The sequence below is a fragment of the Poecile atricapillus genome, chromosome 1, assembly GCF_030490865.1.
Source record: "Poecile atricapillus isolate bPoeAtr1 chromosome 1, bPoeAtr1.hap1, whole genome shotgun sequence".
NCBI classification, from domain to species: Eukaryota; Metazoa; Chordata; class Aves; order Passeriformes; family Paridae; genus Poecile; species Poecile atricapillus.
Window position 1 is genome coordinate 79,008,066 of NC_081249.1, and position 22,807 is coordinate 79,030,872.

The 22,807-nt window shown below is 37.7% G+C and overlaps 1 protein-coding gene and 1 non-coding gene across 4 annotated transcripts in view; both read right to left on the reverse strand.

Moving 5' to 3' along the window:
* The window catches only part of CEP295 (centrosomal protein 295), a 43,544-nt gene that overhangs the window by 12,227 nt on the left and 8,510 nt on the right, over positions 1–22,807 (reverse strand). Inside the window, exons 3-16 of one of the 3 annotated variants that reach the window (XM_058858787.1) lie at positions 21,192–21,305; positions 20,157–20,297; positions 18,878–19,061; positions 16,883–17,071; positions 15,763–15,987; positions 14,377–14,483; positions 12,672–12,905; positions 11,531–11,622; positions 10,330–11,401; positions 9,213–9,384; positions 8,918–9,070; positions 7,318–7,554; positions 1,860–1,966; positions 314–428 (exon numbers count right to left, since the gene is read on the reverse strand). In XM_058858787.1, the coding sequence (XP_058714770.1) occupies positions 314–428; positions 1,860–1,966; positions 7,318–7,554; positions 8,918–9,070; positions 9,213–9,384; positions 10,330–11,401; positions 11,531–11,622; positions 12,672–12,905; positions 14,377–14,483; positions 15,763–15,987; positions 16,883–17,071; positions 18,878–19,061; positions 20,157–20,297; positions 21,192–21,278 (3,115 nt within the window). In that variant the 5' untranslated portion in view covers positions 21,279–21,305. The remainder of the gene's footprint in view (positions 1–313; positions 429–1,859; positions 1,967–7,317; positions 7,555–8,917; positions 9,071–9,212; positions 9,385–10,329; positions 11,402–11,530; positions 11,623–12,671; positions 12,906–14,376; positions 14,484–15,762; positions 15,988–16,882; positions 17,072–18,877; positions 19,062–20,156; positions 20,298–21,191; positions 21,306–22,807) is intronic. The other 2 variants (XM_058858769.1, XM_058858780.1) reach the window with 2 other exon arrangements.
* LOC131575029 (small nucleolar RNA U2-19) lies at positions 685–768 on the reverse strand. The gene has a single exon (XR_009276675.1). It is a non-coding gene; the product is annotated as a small nucleolar RNA U2-19 (small nucleolar RNA).

Sequence of the window (22,807 nt, forward strand, 5' to 3'; positions counted from 1 at the left end):
TTTGAAGATAATTTTTAAAACAAAAATTGCTCTGTGAAAGCTGCTAGTGTTACAGTTGCACAATAGAACTCAAAATATCCTTTGCCAAAGCAGATGTATAATAATATTAAATTATTATAAAAGTAAAAAATCATGAGCACCTAAAAAAACATTCTGGTTATACTCAACTCTGTAAGATGTATTAATCAACCTTCAGTGAAGTTTGACATAAACTTATTTCAGAAGAACTTATGTTCGGTGAGTTAGACCCATTCTGCCATAAAATTAAACCACAATTTTCCTTTTACAAGAACAACAAAACCTGAACACTCACCAGTCTCAACAGGGCTTGCATTCAACATTTCACTGGTTGAAAAGCTGCCTGTGGAAATTGTTGAAGTTATATCACAGGGTATTTGTTGCATGAAAGCCTCTGAACCTCGTATTTCCTAGGATAAAGTAACACACCTATTAACATGCATTCACATGTTCATAAGTAAAGCTTAAAACCCACACATTTTATTCTGAGCTCAGTTCAAGTGTAGGAGCCTTCATGTTTTGCACAGTCAGGCAAATACTGACTCATCCTTGCTCAGTACAACACATTCACACCTCATGTCCCAGCCACATCACTCCCCAACAGCCCCCTCCCCTCTCTCTCTCATACACACACACACATTCACACACTCACTCTCATGTAAAGCCTCTCAGAACTGCATACAAATCATGACACCTGGAAGACTGTTTTATCTTCTGGTGATCAGATTTGGCTATTTCTCATCACAGACCCACTTCAGTAGAATTGTGGATCTCAGAGGGACATATATGCAAAACATTAAAAACTCACAAACTTTACAAGTACTTCCAATATTGACATTTTTGCATACAGGAGACTTAAAATCTTATTCTATGAAATGAAACTAAAATATACACAATCTTCTAAAGTATTATCTTCCTTAATTTTAAGATAAGCTCTGCAAAGTCACAAAGCAGATAATGAGAGTTCTTGTACTTCAAAATTATTTAAGAATTAGATGTGAACAGTTCTTCTCAAACTCTGACTTAAAATGTGCCCTAAGAAAATAAAAAATCTAGGAAACCCTTCTGCTACATTTTTCATTACATACTTACATACATTACATACACATGTATAACATTTACATCCTAAGGTACTTTTATATGTCCATGTAATACACAGCATGTTTTAAATACTGTTTTTATCCGCTACCAAAATGATGGAATCTTTGAGCAAGAGAAAGGAGGGATACTGGTGCTGGTTTTGGCAAGGCTTTTAACACAATATTCTGTGATCTCAGTTTGGATGTTGCAACATGGATGAATGGACAGTAAGAAGGGTAAAAACCTGGCTGGATAATCAGGCTCAGAAGTCAGTGACTGAAGGGTTATACACTGTGGAACAAGTACACAGGGTTTTGTCCTTGGCAATGACTCAGAGGAGGTGACACCACATTAAGGAAGGAAGAGCACCCCATGCATTGAACAGCAAGGCAGGTATACAGAAGAACCTCTGAGGCTGCCTCTACAGGAATGGGATGAAGTCAGCAAGGGCAAAGTCCAGCACCTGGGAAGGAAAAAGCAGAGCACCAGTCCCAGCTGGGCCTGCCTGGGGAGCAGCACTGCAAAAAAGGAGTCTCAGCAAGTTGAGTGTAAGCCCATGGTGTGCTCTGACATCTCATGCTGTATGAACACGAACAGAGGCAACAGATGCATCACAGTGGTTACTTCTTACTTTTTTTTACTGCTTAGTTTTACTGCTGCACCTAGAATAGTGCACCCAGTCTTAGCCACCCAACCCAATATGAGAGAGAAAGATTACATCACAAAATATGAGTTTATATGATTATTTTGATATGACCAACCGTATTATCAAGCCTGAATGATGGTCCAGAACTTGTTCCAAGTCTCTTTTCACCTTCAGCAGTGACAACTGGTGAATCTTGAGACACTTGAGACTCCTGGGACTGGGCTGAATACAAAAGTAACAGAAGCAGTGAGGAACAAAAAGCCATTTTCGAGTTCATAGTGAGCAATGCACAGCAGAGGGCAGCAAGACTCCACTGCTGCTGGCCTCACTCTTCAGGCACTGATTCTGCCCACCCTTAACCACTTTCCTCTCACCTACACAACAGTTTTTGCTCCACCATACCACCAATTTCATCAGCAAGCTGTGGTCCTTGACACACCTTCCTAAAATTTCTAACTACCCTGACTGCTCTCACAGAGCAGGCAGGAAGAGTTTGAAATTCGTGTTTTGGCCTAGCAGAATGAAATGCGGCTTTGCTGGTGCTACTTCATTTCGCTGGAGTGCGGGGAATCCTTTACAACCTACCATTACAGAAATTACAAAGAAAAGCAGACATTACAAGTGAACTAGAGAAAGCAGAAACTACCATGGAACTGAGTCACTTTTGCCATAATGCTCTTACACATAAAAGTAGTGTAAGATCAGTATCTGTGCGAAAATCCCACCACAAAAGCATCCAAAAAATGCAATTTCTGCATTCAGTGCTGGTAAGCACCTTCCAAGTTTGACAATTCTGTGATTATAAATTAATTGTCACAAATACATGTTCAAGAAAGAAGTGCTAAGTAAGAAACTAAAATGAAACACAAGTGAAGTAATTGTGTTTTCTCCCAATTCTAAAATGGCTGTTAATGACAGACATTTCAAATCCCCAGCTTTTGTGAGAGTCTGTACTTAGGCAGACCTAACTTCTGAATCCTAGCACTAGCTTGTACTTTCTATATGCTGAAACTCAGTTTCTTACCAGATGGCAAACTCTGGTTTTTCTAATTCATACTATGAAAAAAACAAAGAGAGATGTTTCCTCTGTAAAGCAACAACTGTGATAGATTCATATGATGCAACAATAATAAAGGTTATGTTCTCAATAAATATGAAACATTTTGAAACTCATTTCAGGGAGAGAAAAAAACCCAAAATTTCTTTTAGTCACTATTACTCAGTAGACATCTAGGAGGAAGTACAAAACATGAAAGGAAATACATCTAAAACTCATTTATTTAGAGATCAAGTACTCTGCTCAAGCCTGCTCCTCTTCATTGGAGCAGGATACAGGAGACAGAGGATCCTGAAAATGAGCGAGGCCTTCAAGAAAATTCCTTAAAGAAGCATGAAAAATGCAATCATCTAATCAATTGTTATTTAAATATCTCCATAGGAGAAAAAAAGCATAGTACAAAATATTGCTAAACTTAAAGCAACAACAAGAAGCAGCGTCTAGAAATAGCTGTCAGATGTTCAGAAACTAGAAATAGACTATTTATTTTAAAATTTGATAAAAAAGTAAATGCTGGAACAAGACACCACATAATTCAATTTCTGATACCTTTCCATCAACATTAGAGATACTTTTCTGAAAGAAGCTATTTTACTTTCTCTAGAATATCACCATGACATGCAGTAATTCAGGATACACTAGAGATGAAATTCAAGCATTTAATAATCTCTTGTATATAAATTCTATGGACAGCTATGTTACAAATGTTTCATTACTGAACTGTAATAACCTGCATTGTTCTTGTAATATTAATACCAGGGATGAACAGTATCAATCTCATGCTATAAACCAAATTATTAAATTAAAAATCCATGCTCATATCCCATGACTTTATTATATTAATATCCTTAAAATCCTGTATTTGGTGATTCATTAAGGTGGGTTTTTCAGTCTTCTCTCCCTCCTCTAAAATAATAGTGCAAAGTTCTTGTTCCTCACAGCATCCTGACATGGGACTTTCACGTTTTAATTTCCTGTCCCCCACAATGTTATGAAGATTTTATGTTTAAAAGCTGAATCTGCAATACCCCAAATGCTTCCCCACCCCACCCCCCAACAGAAATGGCAGTAAAATAGCAATAATTATTTTAGGGTGCAATTTGAAAGACAAATTATTAAAAATCCAACCACTCAGTGAAGACAATATAAAAACAGGAAGTAGTCTAAATCCAGCCACGTAGACAAACAAACAAAAGCTAAACTGGCAATGGTAAAGAAGTTCATTGAAATGCTGAATTATGGACAACTATTTTTGATTAGTAAAAATAAATTGAAATCTTAGGTTAGCTTGGATCACAAAAAAAGTAATGCTTGGAATAACATCCCTGTACAGAGTAGCAACACATGTAGAAAATCACATCTGGAACACTGCTCAAGGGAACCACTGCAGATGAATACAAAGAGACAAGCCTGTTGATATGTCCTGAAGGAGAGAACTGATACCTGCAGAGGTGTATGTATCAAATCTAGTCAGTTCCAAGCTGACTGCCTAAGGAAATCAGGTTTATGCCATCAAACTGCCTGTCTCACCTGCAGGATTACTCTGCAATTCCCTATTAACAGTTTGAATACTATTAGCCCGTTCTAACCAAACAGGATTGTAAAGAACATTAAGTGTCCAAAGTTCCCAGTCATCCTATCAATGCATCAGTGGCATGTAAAAGAGCAACTCAGAATTTAGACTCAGTGGTGGCACCCAATGCAACATCACTTCAGCAGTCACCTGTCCCCTGGCTGCAACCAGCTGAACAGTTTTTGTAGCACTTGCACTTGCAACCACTCAATACTGAGCACAGGGATTCACCCTCCCTAACCACAAGCAGTCCTTAAGACCCATTTTACAGACACGGCTGCCTCTAAATTTGAGAGGCAAATTATACAGGCAGCTAATTACAGACTTTAAAAAAAAATTGCCTGTTAAGTGAGGCAACTCTCCTATCAAAGGAAACTCACCTTTGTTGATAAAGCATCTGCATGTAAAAAGCAGATTTACCAACTTTCTCTTTTCATCTCTTATGTCTGATTTGAAAAAGCATGTGAGCAGTGACTAAGGAGTTGTACACATCTAGCAGTTCTGCAATCATGAAATCAGTACAACTCCTAAGTTGTAAAGACTTACATTATTTGGCCAAAGGTTCAAACCATCAAGAACATAACTTCAAAGAACAAGGTCATGGATCACACAAAGCACTCATCTGCTCTTACCTGTAGAGAAACAATTACATCTTGAAAACATGAGAAAAACGGAAACATGTTCTGGTAAGAACCAAGTAGCAAAAAAAAATTTAAAAACCAAATTAAATTAAGAATCTTAAGTAACAACTTAAAATCAACCTTAAATTTTCCCTTTAGAAACTTTGTATTTAAAGTGCAAGGGACTGTGGATTTTCTTGCTGAAACACCACTCTAGTTACTGAAAGTACCAGAGAGAGCCTCACAGCCTACATGTTATCCATGTTTTAGTGCTGGCACTTTTGGTTGCTGAGCTGCTCAAGAGGGCAATCCTCTTAAACACATAATCACAGAAAGCGTTGGGGTTTTTTTCTTTTAATATAGATGTTCACATAAAGTTTCCTAATCCTCTTACATAATAACTGCATTGTTCATATACAATAGTCTATAATGTAAAAAGACACCACACCAAAATATTTTATATTAATTTGGAAACAGCTGCTCTAGCAATGGTTCTACAACTTCCTTAGAAAAACATAAGTCTTTTCTTCAAATATTGTTGAAAGACAAAATGTTTTCATGATAGTTGAAGTTCAAAGATAGATATACTTCAAAAGGGGCATTCTGAGAAATAAAGAAACAGCTGAAGGAAAATGAGCTTATATGTACTTATTCAAAACAACTCCAATTCCAAGTAAATCCGATTGAATTGGAAATGATATCTCAATGCAAATTAAATGAAAAATTAAAGCTTAGGGCTGAAATTTCTAGCAAAACCAGGAGATGTGTACTATATAATTGTATTGCTTGTAACAATGGGCATAAGAAAGCTGCCACATCTCTGAGAACCCCTCTGCAGCTCCAATAATATTTTAGATGGAAACTGAAAACTGTACTGGACCATGCAATTCTGTCATCTTGTAATAAGCTTCAAATTGCTTTAGTGAATGTTTTACAATCTAGACATCTTTGTTATTTTATAAAGCCAGTTGGGTTACCCATAACATGTTTAGGTTTCAATATCCCCGTAAAAAAAATATTTTGAACATTCATGAAACTTTGTAACAAAAACTTTTTTCTTGATAACCAAATCAACTTGTTTTATTTTATGGAATCAGAGTAACTCTGCCACCTATGAATATGGCCTATCCTCAAAGGTGCTCTTGTTCAATAAAAGCTCTTCACAGACAGACAAGAACAGAGCTAAAGCAGTCCTTACAATATTGCACTGTTGTTCCTTTTGACATATTCAGTGGAGCACGCAAAAAGCCTATGATGTCTATTAGAAAAGATCAAAGGAGAACAGACCTCTCTTGAACACTGGCTATGCACGGACTTTTCCTAGTCAGGAGAGCTGTCACAGCTACTTGAAAATTCCAGGTATCTGGCTCAACTCTAGCATTCTGTCAGTTTCATAAACTGAGAGTCAAGGCTAATGCACTGAGTTGACAGTCACAACCCACTAATTAAATACAAATTGCAGATAGAAAAGAATTACCTGACACTAAACAAAGCAATAGGACACAAGGAAATGGAATGAAGCTGCATTAGGGCAAGCTCAGATTTGACTCAGATTAGGAAAAGGTTTTTCACTGAGAGGTTGGTCAGCCATTGGGACACATTCCCCAGGGAAATGACCACAGCACTAAGGCCATCAGAGTTCAAGGAGCAACTGGGCCATGGTTTAGTTTTAGGTAATCCTGGGAGAAGCAGGGAGTTGGACTTGATGATCCTTCTAGGTCTCTAAATTTGAAATATTCTACAATTCTCAATTTTCATGTCTGTCACACCCAAGACAGGATTCTTTCTAAGTTCTTTTTGAGCTGACAATGACCTCAGCCTTCTATTTTTTTTCTCAACCATATTTTTAAGTAATTTTTAATACACACTGATCTTTTGGTGGATGTTGACATCAACACATTAACACTCCAGAGATCTTTTTAAGCACTGATTTCCTTTGTATCAATACAAGAATCACTGGGTACTGAATCATGAACACCACTGGCCTGCCCAAAAGAAGGCTCCAACCTGGAGTACCTGCAAACCTTTACAGTTATAGAGGTTAGAGATGAAAAGCGTATGCCCTGGACAAGAAACTGTTGACGAAGTGTACTGCAGTGTGGACTTGTTAGCAGAATAGATCACAAAAACCCAAAAGATAAAAATTCGTTCATTCTGAAACAAGTGCTTATTGAAACACCCTTTTTTACACTCAAAATTCAATAGCATTAAATAGCACTGCATGTTCTTTAACAAGTCAGGTCATATTCTACAAATAAACAGCAGCAAAATCAGTAACGCTGAATGGCTGAATGGTGTTCTTGAAGGGAGAGGATTTTCTCACCTGAATCATATGAAGTTTCAGCAGCCATCATTAGCAATTCTTGTAATAATCTCCCTGATGGACTAGCTTGCCTTGGACTTCCACTGGAGGCTTTTCCTTCAAAGTTTGTTATGCCCAAAGGTAAGGTGCCTTCATGAAGAGCATGACTGTGACATTTCACACATGGAAATTCCCCAGAGGTTAAAATCTGAGAAGTTTCTCCAGTACCATCATCTGTTTTATCTGAATTTAAAACACCTGTAATCAGTTTAGGTATAAAAAGAAAGTGTTTTGCACTTCATGAGGAACATTAAGATGCACATTCTACAGAAATAAACTGGTGATTTTTTTTTATGGTCTCCATTTTAATGAATTTAGCCATATCACATCAGTTTATGCATTATACAGGCTGAAAGATTATACAGATCATACACTTCCCAAAAACTAACTCCTAATTCCACCGAAGTACTTCTTCAGAAAAAACTCAAACAGATTTTTTCACATGGCAAATCCAAGAAAACTTGCCATAACTTCTCTGGATCCAGAGATAATACAGCTTCTCTGCTCTGGTTTAAAGATTCTTTCTCTACAACCCAGCCCACAAAACAGCCCTTTCTGGCCACCCAATCCAATAAAAATCTCACGTTTTTACTACCTACCATGACCAATGGTTTGATAATACAGGTGGATCACAATAGTATTATACAGCTAAGTGTAAGTTACTAAGCCAAGTGTTTCCAGAACATAAATATATTCTTCCATCAAAACCTTCCCCAACAGAACTTGCTATCGAATCAAGATATCAAATTGGTCCAACAAGAATTGTTCTGCATAAACTGATGCTGACTAGCATTTAATTACTTTTCCTTAATTGAATAATGTCCCATATCAGCTGTTTCATTATTTTGCAAAGAATGCCAGCCTGACGGGCCTATAATTACTCACGTTCTGTTGAGCCTTTTTAAGAACACAGTGTAAAAAACTTTATAAAATATGCATTACATTTTAGATGTGAAGAGACATTGAAAAAAATAAAATGTTTACTTTTAGAAAACATGAGTTTGTTTTACCTGTTAAATAATGCTCCTTACAGACAATTGCAAAGCATTGCCTGCAGACTGTAACACATATTTATAAAATTTTTATTGCTCTCCAAAGCTTTTTCCCAATGAGTGTTTTTTAACTAGAAAAAACAACCTAAAAAGATGGCCTAAAAGTTTCTGTAGAAGCTTGATACTACTTGAAAGATTCCACAGTCACTTTCTTGGTTTGATCAAAAGGTAAACCTTTGAACAAGATCTACCAGCTTCTCTTCAGAGTTACTGTAGAACAGCCTATTAACACAAATCCTGTCCAAAAGAAAAGTCATCAGGGAACTCAGGTTATGGAGTAACTGAGTTTTCTTTGACTGGTGAAATTTTGTTTAAATTATATTTTTCTTGACAGACACTCATAGAATAAACTTTTCTGAACTACAACTTTGCTAGTATATAAGTTATACTTCAAGAAAGGCAACAGGATCAGCTACTATTTCCTAATAATCTCAAGGATTCTTCAAAAAAGATTATATTCCTCCAATCTACTACTTATAAAAGCATTTGTTATATATTTTATACATTACCTGCCAAAGAGAGGCTGCAACTCTTTGGTGTGTCTACCTCTGGTATAATACTAAGTTCATGTTGTTCCAAACTAAGCCCTAACTTGACTTTTGTCACTGGTGGTTTGGAAGATCTCCATTTCTGTTCTCTACAGAGAACTTTCTCAGATTGTTCTGTAAAACAAAGTTTAATATGTTGCAATAATATGTATACACACACACACACATATCAAATTAACTTGGAGAGATGGAAGAGAACTCCATCTCAGCTGTAAAGAAATAAAAATTATAAGGAAAAATAACATAACAGACTTACCAGTTTGCTGAACTGGACCAACGCACCATGAAATTGTTTCACTACTGTGAAATTTATTCCTGCCACAGTTCTCTTGCTGATAGCTTTCTGAGACTTGGAAGAAGTCAGTTCTCTTAATCCTAACAGGCTTTTGCACCTCTGTTATTTCTTCATTTGGGCACATACGTCTCACCTTAGAAGGGGGGGAAGCAGTTTTATATAAGATTATATTCATACTCATTTACCAAAAGTGCATTTTCTCTTGTGTGTATTCCACGCAGAACAATATTGAGCCCATTGAGAAAGTAGTTCAGTTAGGCAGGATACCAGACAGATCTGCTTAGCTCACAGAAACATGACATGGAGGTATTTTACTGAGCTTTACAAACCTAATGTGCTAAAACACAATTAGTTACATTTTCAAGGCCTTTGTGACAGTAGATCAGAGCATTCATCGTTTTTAAGAGGAACAATTCCCAGAAAGTCTGCTTTTAGTTTTTCAGCTCCAGAATTCAAGAATTTTAGCTGCTCGGAGACTGCAAAATCAAAAGACAGGAACTATAGGGAATAGCTATTCTTCTAGGATGACTTCTGTTTAAAAAAGCACAAGGAGAGGCAAAAGGAGGCTCTTTAGAAGCTCAAAAAATAAACCTGGATTTTTCTTCTGTTACTGAGAAACAAGCAAACTACAACTCACGACTGCAGCTGCCAAGCCAATTTCCTAGTGGGTACACACAAAAAGACAAGTTTTAAAAATGATCTATTCAAGATGCCTATGATATCCTTTCAGGTATTAGGTATCTTTAATACAAGGGCCATTTTGCACATAGAAATGCATTTATAGATATGAAGACAACTCTGCTTACAGGTATTTCAGACAACATAACAATTTCAATAGGCACTATGTTCAGAGACCAAGAACAGACTTTCACAGTATTTCTGTTAGACTTAACAAAACTGTGCTCTTGGAGCTTTACAGAGGTAAAGTATTCATAACAAATCACAAGTCCTAATTAAAATTTTCATTATGGTAAATCACCTAAAACTATCAACACTCCATGGGGTACACTGTAGCATTGACTTGTAAGTTTGATCACCTAGAAGATAAATACCCATGCAAAGTGTTCATAAAGCTTACCTGCTTGTTTAGAAATTCCTTCAAAGCCTCTTGCTGTCTCTGCATCTGTTCCTTCAATTTATCTTGCTTCTGCAAAAGTAGTTTTTCTTGTATTCTCTGTTTAGAAAGAAGAGCTTCTCTTTGTGCATCTATCTGCTCTTGCAATTCTTTCAAATACTTTTGCTGAGCTTGGATGCTTTCTGATGAGGCCAACACTCTGTCCCTTAATCTCAGTATACCAGAATAATTTAAGGAAGATGCATCTCCTGCTTTTGATATCAAGAATTCCTCAACACTCTGAGCTTTAGATTCTTCACGCGCTAGAATCGTGGGTTCAGAAAGATTGAGGAGTTGATCAGGGCTTGTTTTGCTGCTGCTCTCTACAGATCCCTGCTGATAGGCCAAATGATCAGCCGAGGCTGATCTCTTTGTTGCTGGCATGAGGGATGTCTTAAATGGATGCTCTTCTCCAGTTTCTGTCTTGGTTTGACAGTTTGGTGTCTTCTGAGATGATTCTTTAATAGAGTGTACTGTTTCTGAAGACTCGGAGGAACTTTCTGCAGGGAATACAAATCTAACGTGCTGTTGACGTGATTCTGGTTGTGCTCTTACTGCAGTCACTTCTTTCCTGACTGACCCTGCTGGTAAACGGGACTGGAATGGCTCTCTGATGTGATTATTGGCAGTTTTGAACAGTCCCACTTGTTCCTGTGATGGACAGTCACAGAGCAAATGAAACTCTCCATGCTTCAATTCTGATACTTCTGAAAACGGCACTGCTTTTTCAGGACAAATATTATGCACTTGCTCTTCCTGCTTCTGTGAAGATGGTTTTTCCAACATACACAATGTTCCTGACAATGCAGGTAATGACCGTGTATATTCTTGGGTATGAACTTGTTCTGATGCCTGGTACTGTGCTGGCTGTGCTCCTTGCATCTGTAGGAGGGGCTCTGAGACAGGCTCTAAATTAATGCATTTTGTTTCCCTTGTGCTCAGAGGTATTTCAGAAGCAGACAAGTGCCTTTGCTTCAGTGTATTCTGATACTCCTGTAGATTCTTTCTAGCTTCTTCAGTGGTTTGTTTGCGCAACCTGAACAGAGCGAAAACACAAATCTTTTCAGAGCAGCGCAAAAAGAAACATCTACTTCAATAATCAAGGCAATTCAAATTTTGAACAGGCATTCCATAAAGACTCTTTACATTCCATAAAGACACTTACCTTTCTTGCTGCAGAAGGCATTGTTGAAAATTACGTATCATCTGTCTATGACTGCCTTCTCTTGGACTCCTGGTTTCTGACACATTTCCAGTCTAATCAAAATAAAATAATTTTAATTTCATATATACAACTAACAGAAAACTATTACGGCAGCAACCTTACACTGTATGTTCTTCTGCTCAAGTTTACAGAAGCTGCTGGGTACCACCATGTTTGAAGTCTGTGAGATATCAGCCTGAGGCAATGAAGCTAAAGAAGTTTCTAGAACACATGGCCCACAGCTACAGCCTCTCTCTGCACACACCATTGAAGTCAATGGTGCTTACAGCAGCTCAGCCTAAAGAGGTAAATATACCCTGCAAACTCAGGGAGCAATGAGCCAATGTAGCTGCACTTCCAAGGCAATCAGGCTCTCAAAAAATAATGGATGCACAAATGAAGCAAGACTTTATATATAAAAAGGATTACTTTCCTTCAACATCCTCCATAAATTCCTCTTCTTTAAGCAGCTGTTTGAGATTTAAACAGAGGCAGATTTTTGCATTTTTTTCTCACTATGACTTCTTTTTTCCTTCTTGAAAAAGGTTATGCCTACGTGCACAATCATTATTATTATCAATTATTATCTGACCATAATCAGATTTTACTAACAGGTATTATAAACAGAAGTGCTGCCCCTCAAACTATAGAGAGACAATACAACAGCAACAGTCACAATCATAAAATCACAGAATATTGGAGCTGAAAGGGACCCACAAGGTCATCAAAGTCCAGTTCCTGGCCCTGCACAGGACCATCCCCAAGAGTCACAGCATGAACTTGAGAGCATTGTCCAAAACCTTCTTGAACTCAGAAAGGCTTGGTGCTGTGACCACTTCTCTGGGAGCTGTTCCAGTGCCCAACCATCCTCTTGGTTAAAAGCCTTTTATCATAGTATGTAACCTAAACCTCCCCTGACACAGATTCATGCCACTCCTTTGGGTCCAGTGATACCATGTGAAATAGAAGCTTGTACACTAGAAAAGGAAGCTTTAATACATACGAAGTTCTAATTCAAAGCCTAAGAAATAAATATTGTCTTGATACAATTTAAAATTCGTAAATGGTGTTATTTTTATTATAATAGTAAAAAAAAACCTACACACAATTTTCTGTAATTCTTCACCTCATGTTCCATTTGGTCCTGCTGATCTGTGGAATGGAGACTGTGGCTTTGCACCAGCTGACCTTGCTCTTCCTCTTTTTTTTTCTTAGCCTCCTCCAAACAGGTTTGCATTTGGATCTTCAGATAATCAGCCTCCAAAAGAGCTTTCTCTTCCTCAATTCTTTTAATCAGGGCCAGCTGCTCCTGTTTCTGTTTCTCTATTTCTTCATTCTATCAAAAAGAAAAATGAAGGGGAATCTCTAGAACTGAATGACGAAGAAATCAGACTGTTCATACACGCCACTACACACAAACCTTTCTTCCAAATTACAGAAGAAATTCCATTGCTTGTGACAGGTATTTCCAAATTGCAACAGGCCTTTTAAAGTAGTTCCAAAGTCTACAGGAATAACTTTGTTTTACTGGCTCAATATTTCTAACAATCTCTGAATCCATTTACTATTGCATTATTATCTGTTCTCAAATTAATAAAATTGATAAGATCAGAATCCATTCAAGATATGTTATCATTTTCCAAAGACTGTAAAAGAAGTCCTTTTCTTAAACTTGAAAAATCTATTTTGCATTTTACTCAGTTTTTCATCACAGTCTACACATCTAAATTAATTCAAGCTTTACAAAAGCTTCTGAAATAGACAAAGTATAACCACTTTGAGAGCAGCCCATAAACCTCTGAAGTAGTCTGTTTACTTTTATTCTCTTTCCATGTACCTTTCAGCTACAATTCACTTAGGTTCAGACTTAGCAACAGCATATGTGCTTTTAGAATGGAAGTAAAGAAAAATTTCAAAGTACTGGCAAAGATGAAGTACAAAACAGCCTTTAACAACAGTCCGAATGAGGATGTCAGGAAAAGCAACCCAAGAAAATACTGGACCCAAGAACAGTTATGTGGACACAGAACTACGTACACCTGGTCAGGCGCAAAGTGAGAGGAAATGAAGGTTAAAGAAAGTAGCTACACTTTCATAAAGGATCTGTTGCTTGTTTGTGTTTTTTTCAACTGTTACTATTTTGTCAAATTTTTGTTTCCTTTATTTCTGAACTTAAACTCTACAGTTGAAGGCTGCATATAGACCCAAATTTCAACTTTTTTTTTTGTTTTAATTGGTAAACCACCACATAATAGCTGGTAAGTCTCTAGGGATAACAAAAATTAAAATACAATGAAACATATATAGGATAGATATAATGAAATAATGCACAAAGTTATTATTTTCTAAATATAATAAATATAGCATTCCCAGAGACACAAAAAGCTTTCTGCATTTGCTTCCTAGATAACTGAAAAAAAATTACTCAAGGTTTGTATGCTTTTCCTGTCACTCTAAACACAATCCCATAGACTTCCCTACATTATTACACAGAGTTAATATTAAGTTTTCAGAGTTGTGTATAGCTGACTATACCACCTTTGCTTAATGTACAACCGGGACTCCCATTTTACCATGATTACCCTTGCCTACAGCACTTGTTAGATTTGAAGAAACTGGGGGTTTCCACTCTGTTCTAAATTCCAGCTACAGCTTCATCATTTTTGAGAAGTATAGAAAATGTTACAGTAAAAGTTTAAATGTTAAGAGCACCTATACCTGCTGCATAACCTGAAACGTTTTAAAATCTTCTGTAAATCATTTTTTTACACCACAACTGAGATAAAAAAAAATACAAACACACTTACCCACTTCTGTCTCTCCTCTTCTATTCTGATTTTAGCTGCTTGTTCTTGAGAATGGATTAGAACTGACTTTTCATCTGCAACTGTATTTTCCAACATTTTCATAGGGTCTAAAATATACATGTTATTTAGCTGTATTTGCAGTCAGAGTGAGCCTTGGATCTTCTTTACATCTTGCTTTACAGTTTCCCAATACTTCTCAACAAAATGCATAAGCTGCTCTTGGAAAGATCTATATCCTACTACTCTGCCTGTCTCCATAAGCTGGAAAAGCAGTTTTTTGTATTATTTAAGTCTTTAACAGCCCTTTATTGTACGTCTTTTTTGATTATACAGTAATGTCCCAGCTTCAATGGGACTGAAAATTACTTCTAATATTACTTGGGAGCCCAAGAGCAAGATCATCTTGAAGAATCAAAAGCCACACATTAACCCCTTAGAACAAAGAGGGTCAAAAACTGGCAGTACTGGGCAAATGATCTAACATTTGGCTATTGCACAAAAAGCAAGTCTCAGTCCCGTACTGTTAACTTCAAATAGCAGTACATTTTCCCCAAAGCATGGTTTCACTCACGCTATACTCTCCAACCCCACAGGCATTGTGTTGGCATAGCCATGTACATGATGGAACTAAATCACTTCATCTTGTTTAAAAAAACAAGCACCCTATGAAAGCAAATAACCCAAAAGCAAAAAAAACCAAAAACAACCAAAACACATGCCACAGCTTGATCACTTTAAAACTTCAGAAATCCCACTCAGCATACAAGATCACCAGTGCAGCATTAACCTAACTAGAAGGGCACCAAGGATAGACATGGGAAGCAATCCCAAAATGATTTGGCTGTCAAACAAATTGCAATGTCTAATTGCTATAAATTCCAATTTTACAAAAAGGTATTTCAGAATGGTGTCTAAAAGCAGAAGAAAAAACTCCACTCATCAGCTTATGCTTGTCTTGGGCATTTATAGCTGTTAATCTCCAAAGAAAGCGGCCTTTCCAGTTCAACAGGTAGAGAACTTCAGTGCTGACTTCTGCACTGAGAATTCGATCCCTGGAGGGAAACACCTATTAAAATATAGAAAGATCAAGTGTGACAATAATTTGAGTGAGATTTAAAAGATAGAAAGGTATTTTGGACATCTGTTCTCTTCAAGATCTTAATGGACAAGTTGGACATAAGAGCAAAAACCTCTCCTATTTGTGGTTTCAACAAATCCACAATGCCTTGTGAGCACAGACAGGAAACTGTACTTTCATTCAATGTGACAAAACATTTAACACTATAAGTTCATTAAACAGTTTTATCACAGTCACAGTCATAGTCCCCCCGTACAAGTCTTTTTGCTACTTTACAGCAAACTTTGATGCAAGTATGTACTGTGTACCTTTGGCTTGAGACACTGTATTTTTCTGCTGCTCCTTGTTAAGTTCTAAATCACATAATGGTCTCTTTTCACTAGCAATTGTGCCTGATTCAATGCTGTCAAATTCACTTTGACTCTCTTTCTCACTTTTTGATGTCCATTCCTCTTTTTGGCTTCTAATTTTGTTCAACAATTTCTTTAAGGCAAGTTTTGATCGAGGTTGGAAAGTTTTTCCTTCTTCATGCCCTATAAAAAAAACATATACTGTTAAGAGTTTTGGGTAATGAATATCTTCATATCATTTAAAAAAACCCTCTATTTTTTTTTTTATTGCTTACAGAGTTGGAAAAATAGCTTAGGTGTATTTTTAAAATCTTAGCAGAATTTTCTCTTACCTGCAAGAGAGAAGCAGTAATTTGTCTCTGCAAGCTATAAAAGGACTAAGATGGATGCAGTGTTTAATAGTCAAACTGTAGCAGAAATATGCAGTACTATCCCCACACCTGCCCTCTGTTTTCTATCAGCACTGGCAACACAACGCACCACAGACCAAACACGAGACTGTGCCACTCAAGGGATGCAGAAGCACTTGGCCAAGCTGCAAAGCTCACTGAGACAATTCTGGCTCACACCATGTGACCCTGGACATGCCACAAGCAAACAGGACACACTCATGCATCGCTTCCAGCCTACTCACAATATGCAGAAGCTCAACCACAAACCTGAACATAAAGGACACACAATAAGCAGACTAGAAAGCTTCAACTTTGAAATATCTCAAAACAGAGAAATATTTAAGGTCACACATCAGCATCAGTCCACAATTTATACTAATTACACAGGAATAATTAAGGCTACTAACAGTGTAGCTCTTACAACTGAAAATTATTCTCAGCATACTAATGAACTGAAGCATATGAGAAAAAGAAGTCACATTTTCATTTTTAAATTCATAATCATTAGGGTATTATAACTGATGCTAAACATAAACCAAATTATACTGAATTATTTTACGCACATTTAGAAGTTTTACTACTTTAGGCATTTTACTCATTACTATAATTTATTTGATATACTAGACTAATCTTTTCTAATATAAAACAAAAACGTTTAAGTTAAATATGAAATTTAGAAGTTTTACTTTCTGGTTCATTAAGGACCCCCTCTTCTATCACACGTTCTGATTCCTGTCGAGTATCACAAGGAAGCTCTGGTTGAGTGTCACAAGCAGATTCATGCTCCAAAGAGATATCAAGATCATTATCTTGAGCTCTGTCAGAAGGGGCCGGCAAAGGTTGTGGCTCAAACTGCAAAATCAGGTCTTTCATGTCTAATTAAAAGAGCACAAAGAAATAAAATGACCATTTGGAATACAAATCAAACAACAGTGCAAGACTACACTCACACAAATCCATAGGAAATTCAAATATCAATAGGTTATTTCACAACAGATTTAATCCAACTTTTATTTTCTCACCAAAATACAAAATTCAAAACTGTTTAGATCAATAGCCATCTATTCATTCAGAACCTCACAGCAGTTTCCACTAGAATATGCTATGTTTTTCAAAATAAAAGCTGATGTGATGAAAGGCTCTGCTTTACGCCAAAATCACAAGAAAAATTACACATGATCCCAGTAACTTCACCAGGGAAAAGACACACCCTTGACCTGGCTGTTCACAAGGCTGCCACAGGAGAGTGATCACACAGTCCAGGTGCGAAATCCCAGAAGACTGCACAACAGGAATTCTCCTATGATCAGCTTACTGACTGAGGGGATTACTGCCTACAAGGGATGTGGGACACAGGGGAAGATCACCTTGGAATTCTATGCTTGTTACATATACTTAGGGGAGGAACCCAAGGCAGGGAAAGGAAAGGATCAAGTTAGTCAGGGGCACAACTGTGAGATTAAAATTTAAAAATAGTGAGATAAAATGAGACATTCAGTGCACTTGTCTGGTCATGCACTGTGCCTGACAGTCTGTTCTGTCTTCTAAGTTATACTTGTAGCTGTTTTCCCGTGTGAGGAAGGCTGTCTTTTGTATGCATGTGCATGCATAGATATGTAAGGGCCAGCAACTGGAAAGGGGACCAGAAGTCACAGGTTCATCTGTGTCTAGAACACTGCCAACTGCAGAGGCCATAATGAGTGCATTTAGGTGGGTATGAGTATCAGCATGCAGTGGCTAGCAAGTCACAAGCCAGATTAGCCAGCAAGAATGGTAAGAGGCTTAGGAGTTATGCATCAGGCAGCTGCAAGACTGGGCTAGGTATTGCAGAGGCCAAGGGACCTACAAGTTGTCTAGTGAAGGGATCAGGAGACCCAAGCATTCAAGCCAACTACAGAGGAAAGGAAGAGATCATAAGAAAACTGCCAGCACATGTGTATGCATGCATCTCCAAGACTACAAGAGGATACAGGGTCAGCTGCTGGGTAGACTTAAGCATATAAAGTCAAGTCCCACAGGAATCCATAGCATGCGCATGTCTTTGCATACACTCACATGCCCAGCTAGGTCTGTGCAGCAGTAACTGGAGAGGACCAGCAGATCTCGGGGGTTCACATGCCCAGCAGCCAGCAACTGGAAAGGGCCAGCTGCCATGTAAGAGCAAATGTCTGAAGCTATTCACCAAGTGATCCACACATATTTGAGCACATATGCATTTGAGTGCATACATGAGTATGAAAGGTAACTCTAAGGCTCCAGTCTCCAGCATGAATCACTGGATAAACTGGGTGTCTAAGACCTGAGGAGGATCTGTAATGTAGCAGATGAGAGACCTCAGATACAAGGGACAACTCCTGGACAGACTGAGTGTCTAAGATGAACTGCTGGAGGGATCCATACCATATTACAGACGTATATCCCAGTAAAAGGCCTTCACCTTGATCAGCCAGAGTAGTAAACAGAAGGAGGCCATTTATGCTGTTTGTACTCAATGTGAGTGCTGTGTTTTCCCTGTTGGCCTGTGTGGCCAGCTGTATGGATATGCCCTAGAAGACTGCTTGTGTGTGTGCCAACTATGAATAAACACACAGCCTCACTACCACCTGGGCCTGGGAAGAGGTATCTGCAGAGCCTCTCCTTTGCTGGGTACCAGATTCAGCAACCTCCAACAAAGAACTTACTCCTGTCTTCACTGTACATTTCTTCAAATGCAGACTCCAGTTCTCTCTGCCATTCTTCTTTTATTTCCATGCGTTTGTATGCTGGCACTGAAAGCTGAGGAGGCATTTGTGCAACAACTTGTCTCCTGCGCATCCGATCCTGAGCTTGCATTTGCTCCAGTTCTTCCAGGAGTCTTTCCCTCTCCTTTGAGAATAAAGAAGGGATAACATCAACCTTCAGAGTTCACATTCAGCCAGCCACATATCAAGACTGATACAAAATGCTTCCATTTGGTTACCATGATTTTTGGTTAATGTTCAAAGTTAATCTTATTCTGGGGAGAAAGTGCTTCCTCAGGAGAAGGCTGTAACTGCCTTTAGACACAGGAGTCATTAATACTACCTTGAAGATTTGATGTTAAATAAAGGATCAGACTCTATACCTGTAGGCCAACTTTCCTCAAGAAAATTAAACCTGTTTTATAAGATAAATGAGTACTTCTTTTGCCAAGTGACTCATGTTAGTATATAATTCAGCAGTTGCTACTTTTTAAGATGTAAACTGATACTCTTTGGCACATGGAGTATAATTAAGAGATATTAAAAAAAAAAAAGTTTGTTGGAGGTTTTTTTTCTTTTAATTTCAGGAGCACCAGTATTATTTCCAGAAATCCCCATTTTAGTTTGGTTACTCATTCAGGGTTAATCATATCCCAGCCGATAAAAAAACAAGCTTTTCTTTTTCTAGCCACCAAAAATACTTGTGAAGCTATCAGACAATAAAAATATTTTGAGTGTAGATCTCAGTACAAAGACTTTTCTCAGTAGTTAAATTTTTATTTCTTAAAGAAAACTGTTTCAACATTTCCAAACTTGTACACTAACAGAATGTCAGTTTTTAAATAAAAACTTTGAGAAGTTTTCAAAGAATAAAAAACCTCGTTACCAATAATTCTTCCCTTGAAGAACAGAATCACCAACTCCAACTAAAGCTAATGCGGAAAAGCAGAACTCATCACTTATTAAACAAGTTTTGCTTGACTATTACCTGTTGGTTAATAGCTGGTCAAACATTCAGGTGACAAAAATTAAGAGGATGTTCTTCCATTCTCACTCCTTCCAGATGCCAAGGCAAGCAAACAGATTTTGACTTTTTTTATTTTTCAAAGACATTCTGAAAACTTTATTTAGTCCATCAATTTCCCTCCTGTAAATGTACTTCCTCTATCTATCACCTACTTACAACTTACTTAACAGTGGTCATTCTTACATTAAAAACAGGCATAACTACTCTGCCTACCTTGGCCAATTGGATCTTCTTCAAGGCATGACTTCCTCTAACATGTGCCTTTTCAAGATGCTTTCTTCTCTCCCTCTCTGCCTCCCTGCGTAGTTCCTCCAAACGTCTCCCTTCTTCTTCAGCAGCTAAATGAGCATCTGGCTGGCAGTCAATCAATAGTTTAGCTCACAAAGTTCTTTTATAGTTTAAAGCATATGTAACAATAAATAAATGAATAATTCTGCAGCAAAAGCACTTAAAAAAAGACATACAATGGCATATGAACATCCTTGAATGTTTATATTGCAAGGAGAACCAAAATAATTTTTTACCTTTGGAAAAAAATTCAGTTATGTACTTTGTAAATTTAGGTGACAAAGTGTTCCAGTTTCAAGCTGTACCAGGGACAATCATTTACATGATTTGTTATAGCAGAGCAGTTATTTTTCCTACAATACATGGTAAAATGAATGATATGGTCAACATTACAGATTGAGTACTTCTATCCTCATGGTTTTGTTTGAAACAATGGGAAAAAAAAAATCCCTGAAATATCTTTAGTCCCAATTGGGAAATCAGAAACAATCTGCAACTTTCAAAGAACAAAAATCTTACTAACATAAAAATAAAAATATACTTAGGGAAAAAAAAGTCATTCCAAATAAGCAAGGCAAATACAAAGCAAGTCTGGGAGTATATTGCTAAAAAGAGGGGAAGAGAGAAGAGCAGAGCAACTGCAGCTATCAATTCAGCATAAGCCATAAGTCTTCCAGTTTGGGTGCTTGAACATCATACCAGTCTTGTGATCTCACCTTCTAATAAAAGCCTGTTCACAAGGAACTGCCAGGTGTGATCCCTTAAGTGACTGAGCACCTAACAAGTTTTACAAGCCTGTCCACCCAAGAGTCTCTTTATTAAGTAGTGTAACAGCTGCTTTATACAAGTTCATATCTTTAAAGGGGTTCTAGAAAATCCAACAGCTGATATCCAGACAATGTATGCAATGTAAAGAATCATATCTGTAAGACTGTAGCACAAACACTTGGAATTAATCACCTGATCTCCGTCCACTTCTCTGTCCACCAAAGCTTCAGCAATATGATAACGTGTAACAGAAAAGTTGCCAGCACCACAGGACTTCATAGCAATGATCTTTTTCACTTCTGAACTCTAGGAAGAAAAGTGCAACTACAGCTGTATCACAGAACAGTATCTCTACCAAAGCAACGAAACAGAAGTGATCTGTATAGCTAAATTATTATTAAAAGAAACCCATTCCACCAAATTCTGTCCTGAAAATATTGTTTAAAATCTTATATGCATGTAATAATTAATAAACCACATCAGCACAAGACAGATCTAGAGGGCTTTAGTAGCTGAGAGCATCTAACAGTCTCCAGCAGACCTCTGCACAGAAATTGACGCTCATCAGCGTCATCTTTCGAAACCACTAATTCAAAAGCACTTGAGTTTAATGCATTAATACAAATCCCACTTAAAACAGCTGTCACATTTACCTCAGAGCAGGGCAACCACAGATGCACAACATAATTATACCCAACAGCAAAGCAACACTTGTCAAGTACAGACTTCCTTTGGGAAACTCGGAGCCATTATGTCCAATTTATTAGTTGACCAGAAAAGAGAGCATTTTCTGTAACTTCACTGTAAAGTGTCTATTCACAGAATGCTAAGTTGCTGTGGTTTTTTAGAAGTTTTGGGTACACTAACACATTTCAACTCTCTTCTGGAAGTTTGAACAATAAGCCATCCATCAGACCCTCCCTCTTCTTCGGCTTAGCCTCATGATCTCAGTAGCAAAATAGTGAGGTAACCCAATATCCTGTAGGACCTGTCTTTGTACTTAACATCTCCTCCATTAATTTTCTCACAGCTTCCTTTTCCCTCAACCTTCTCCTAAGAATGTGTTCTTATCCACATCAACTAAACTGGAAAGATCCATGTGAGTGGTCTAAAACTAACATAAACTAACATTACCATAGAGAAATGCACACACACAAAGAGCAGCATTAGTTTCAGGAATATCTTGAAGTTATCTCCACATAAGAAGAGGCATACAGAATTTCAGTATTGACCATCCCTATTTTATGAAGACTGTAAAAGCAAAGTCTTTAAATGAAAATCAAAGAATCACAGAATCATTTATATTGGAAAAAACCTTCATCAAGTCCAGCCACCAAACTGCCACACAGAACAGCCATCAAGTCCAGCCACTCAGCATTGCCAAGTCCACCACCAAAACATGTTCCTGAGTGCCACAACTAACATCTTTTAGACACCCCCAGAAATAACGACTCTACCACTCCCCCAGGTAGCCTGTCCCAGTGCTTGACGAGCCAGTGAAGAATTTTTTCCTAATATCCAGTCTAAACTTCCCCTGGTGCAACCTGAGTCTATTTCCTCTTGTCCTATCACTTTTTACCTGGGTGAAGAGATCAACCCTCACCTGATTACACGTAAACTCCTTTTAGGCAGTTGTAGAGAGTGACAAGGCTCACCCTGAACCTCCTTTTCTCCAGACTAAACACCCCCAGCTCCCTCAGCCACTCCTTATCAGAAACGTGCTCCAGACCCTTCCCCAGCTCTGGACACACTCCAGCACCTCAACATCCTTCTTGCAGTGAGGGGCCCAAAACCAGTAAAACTACCTT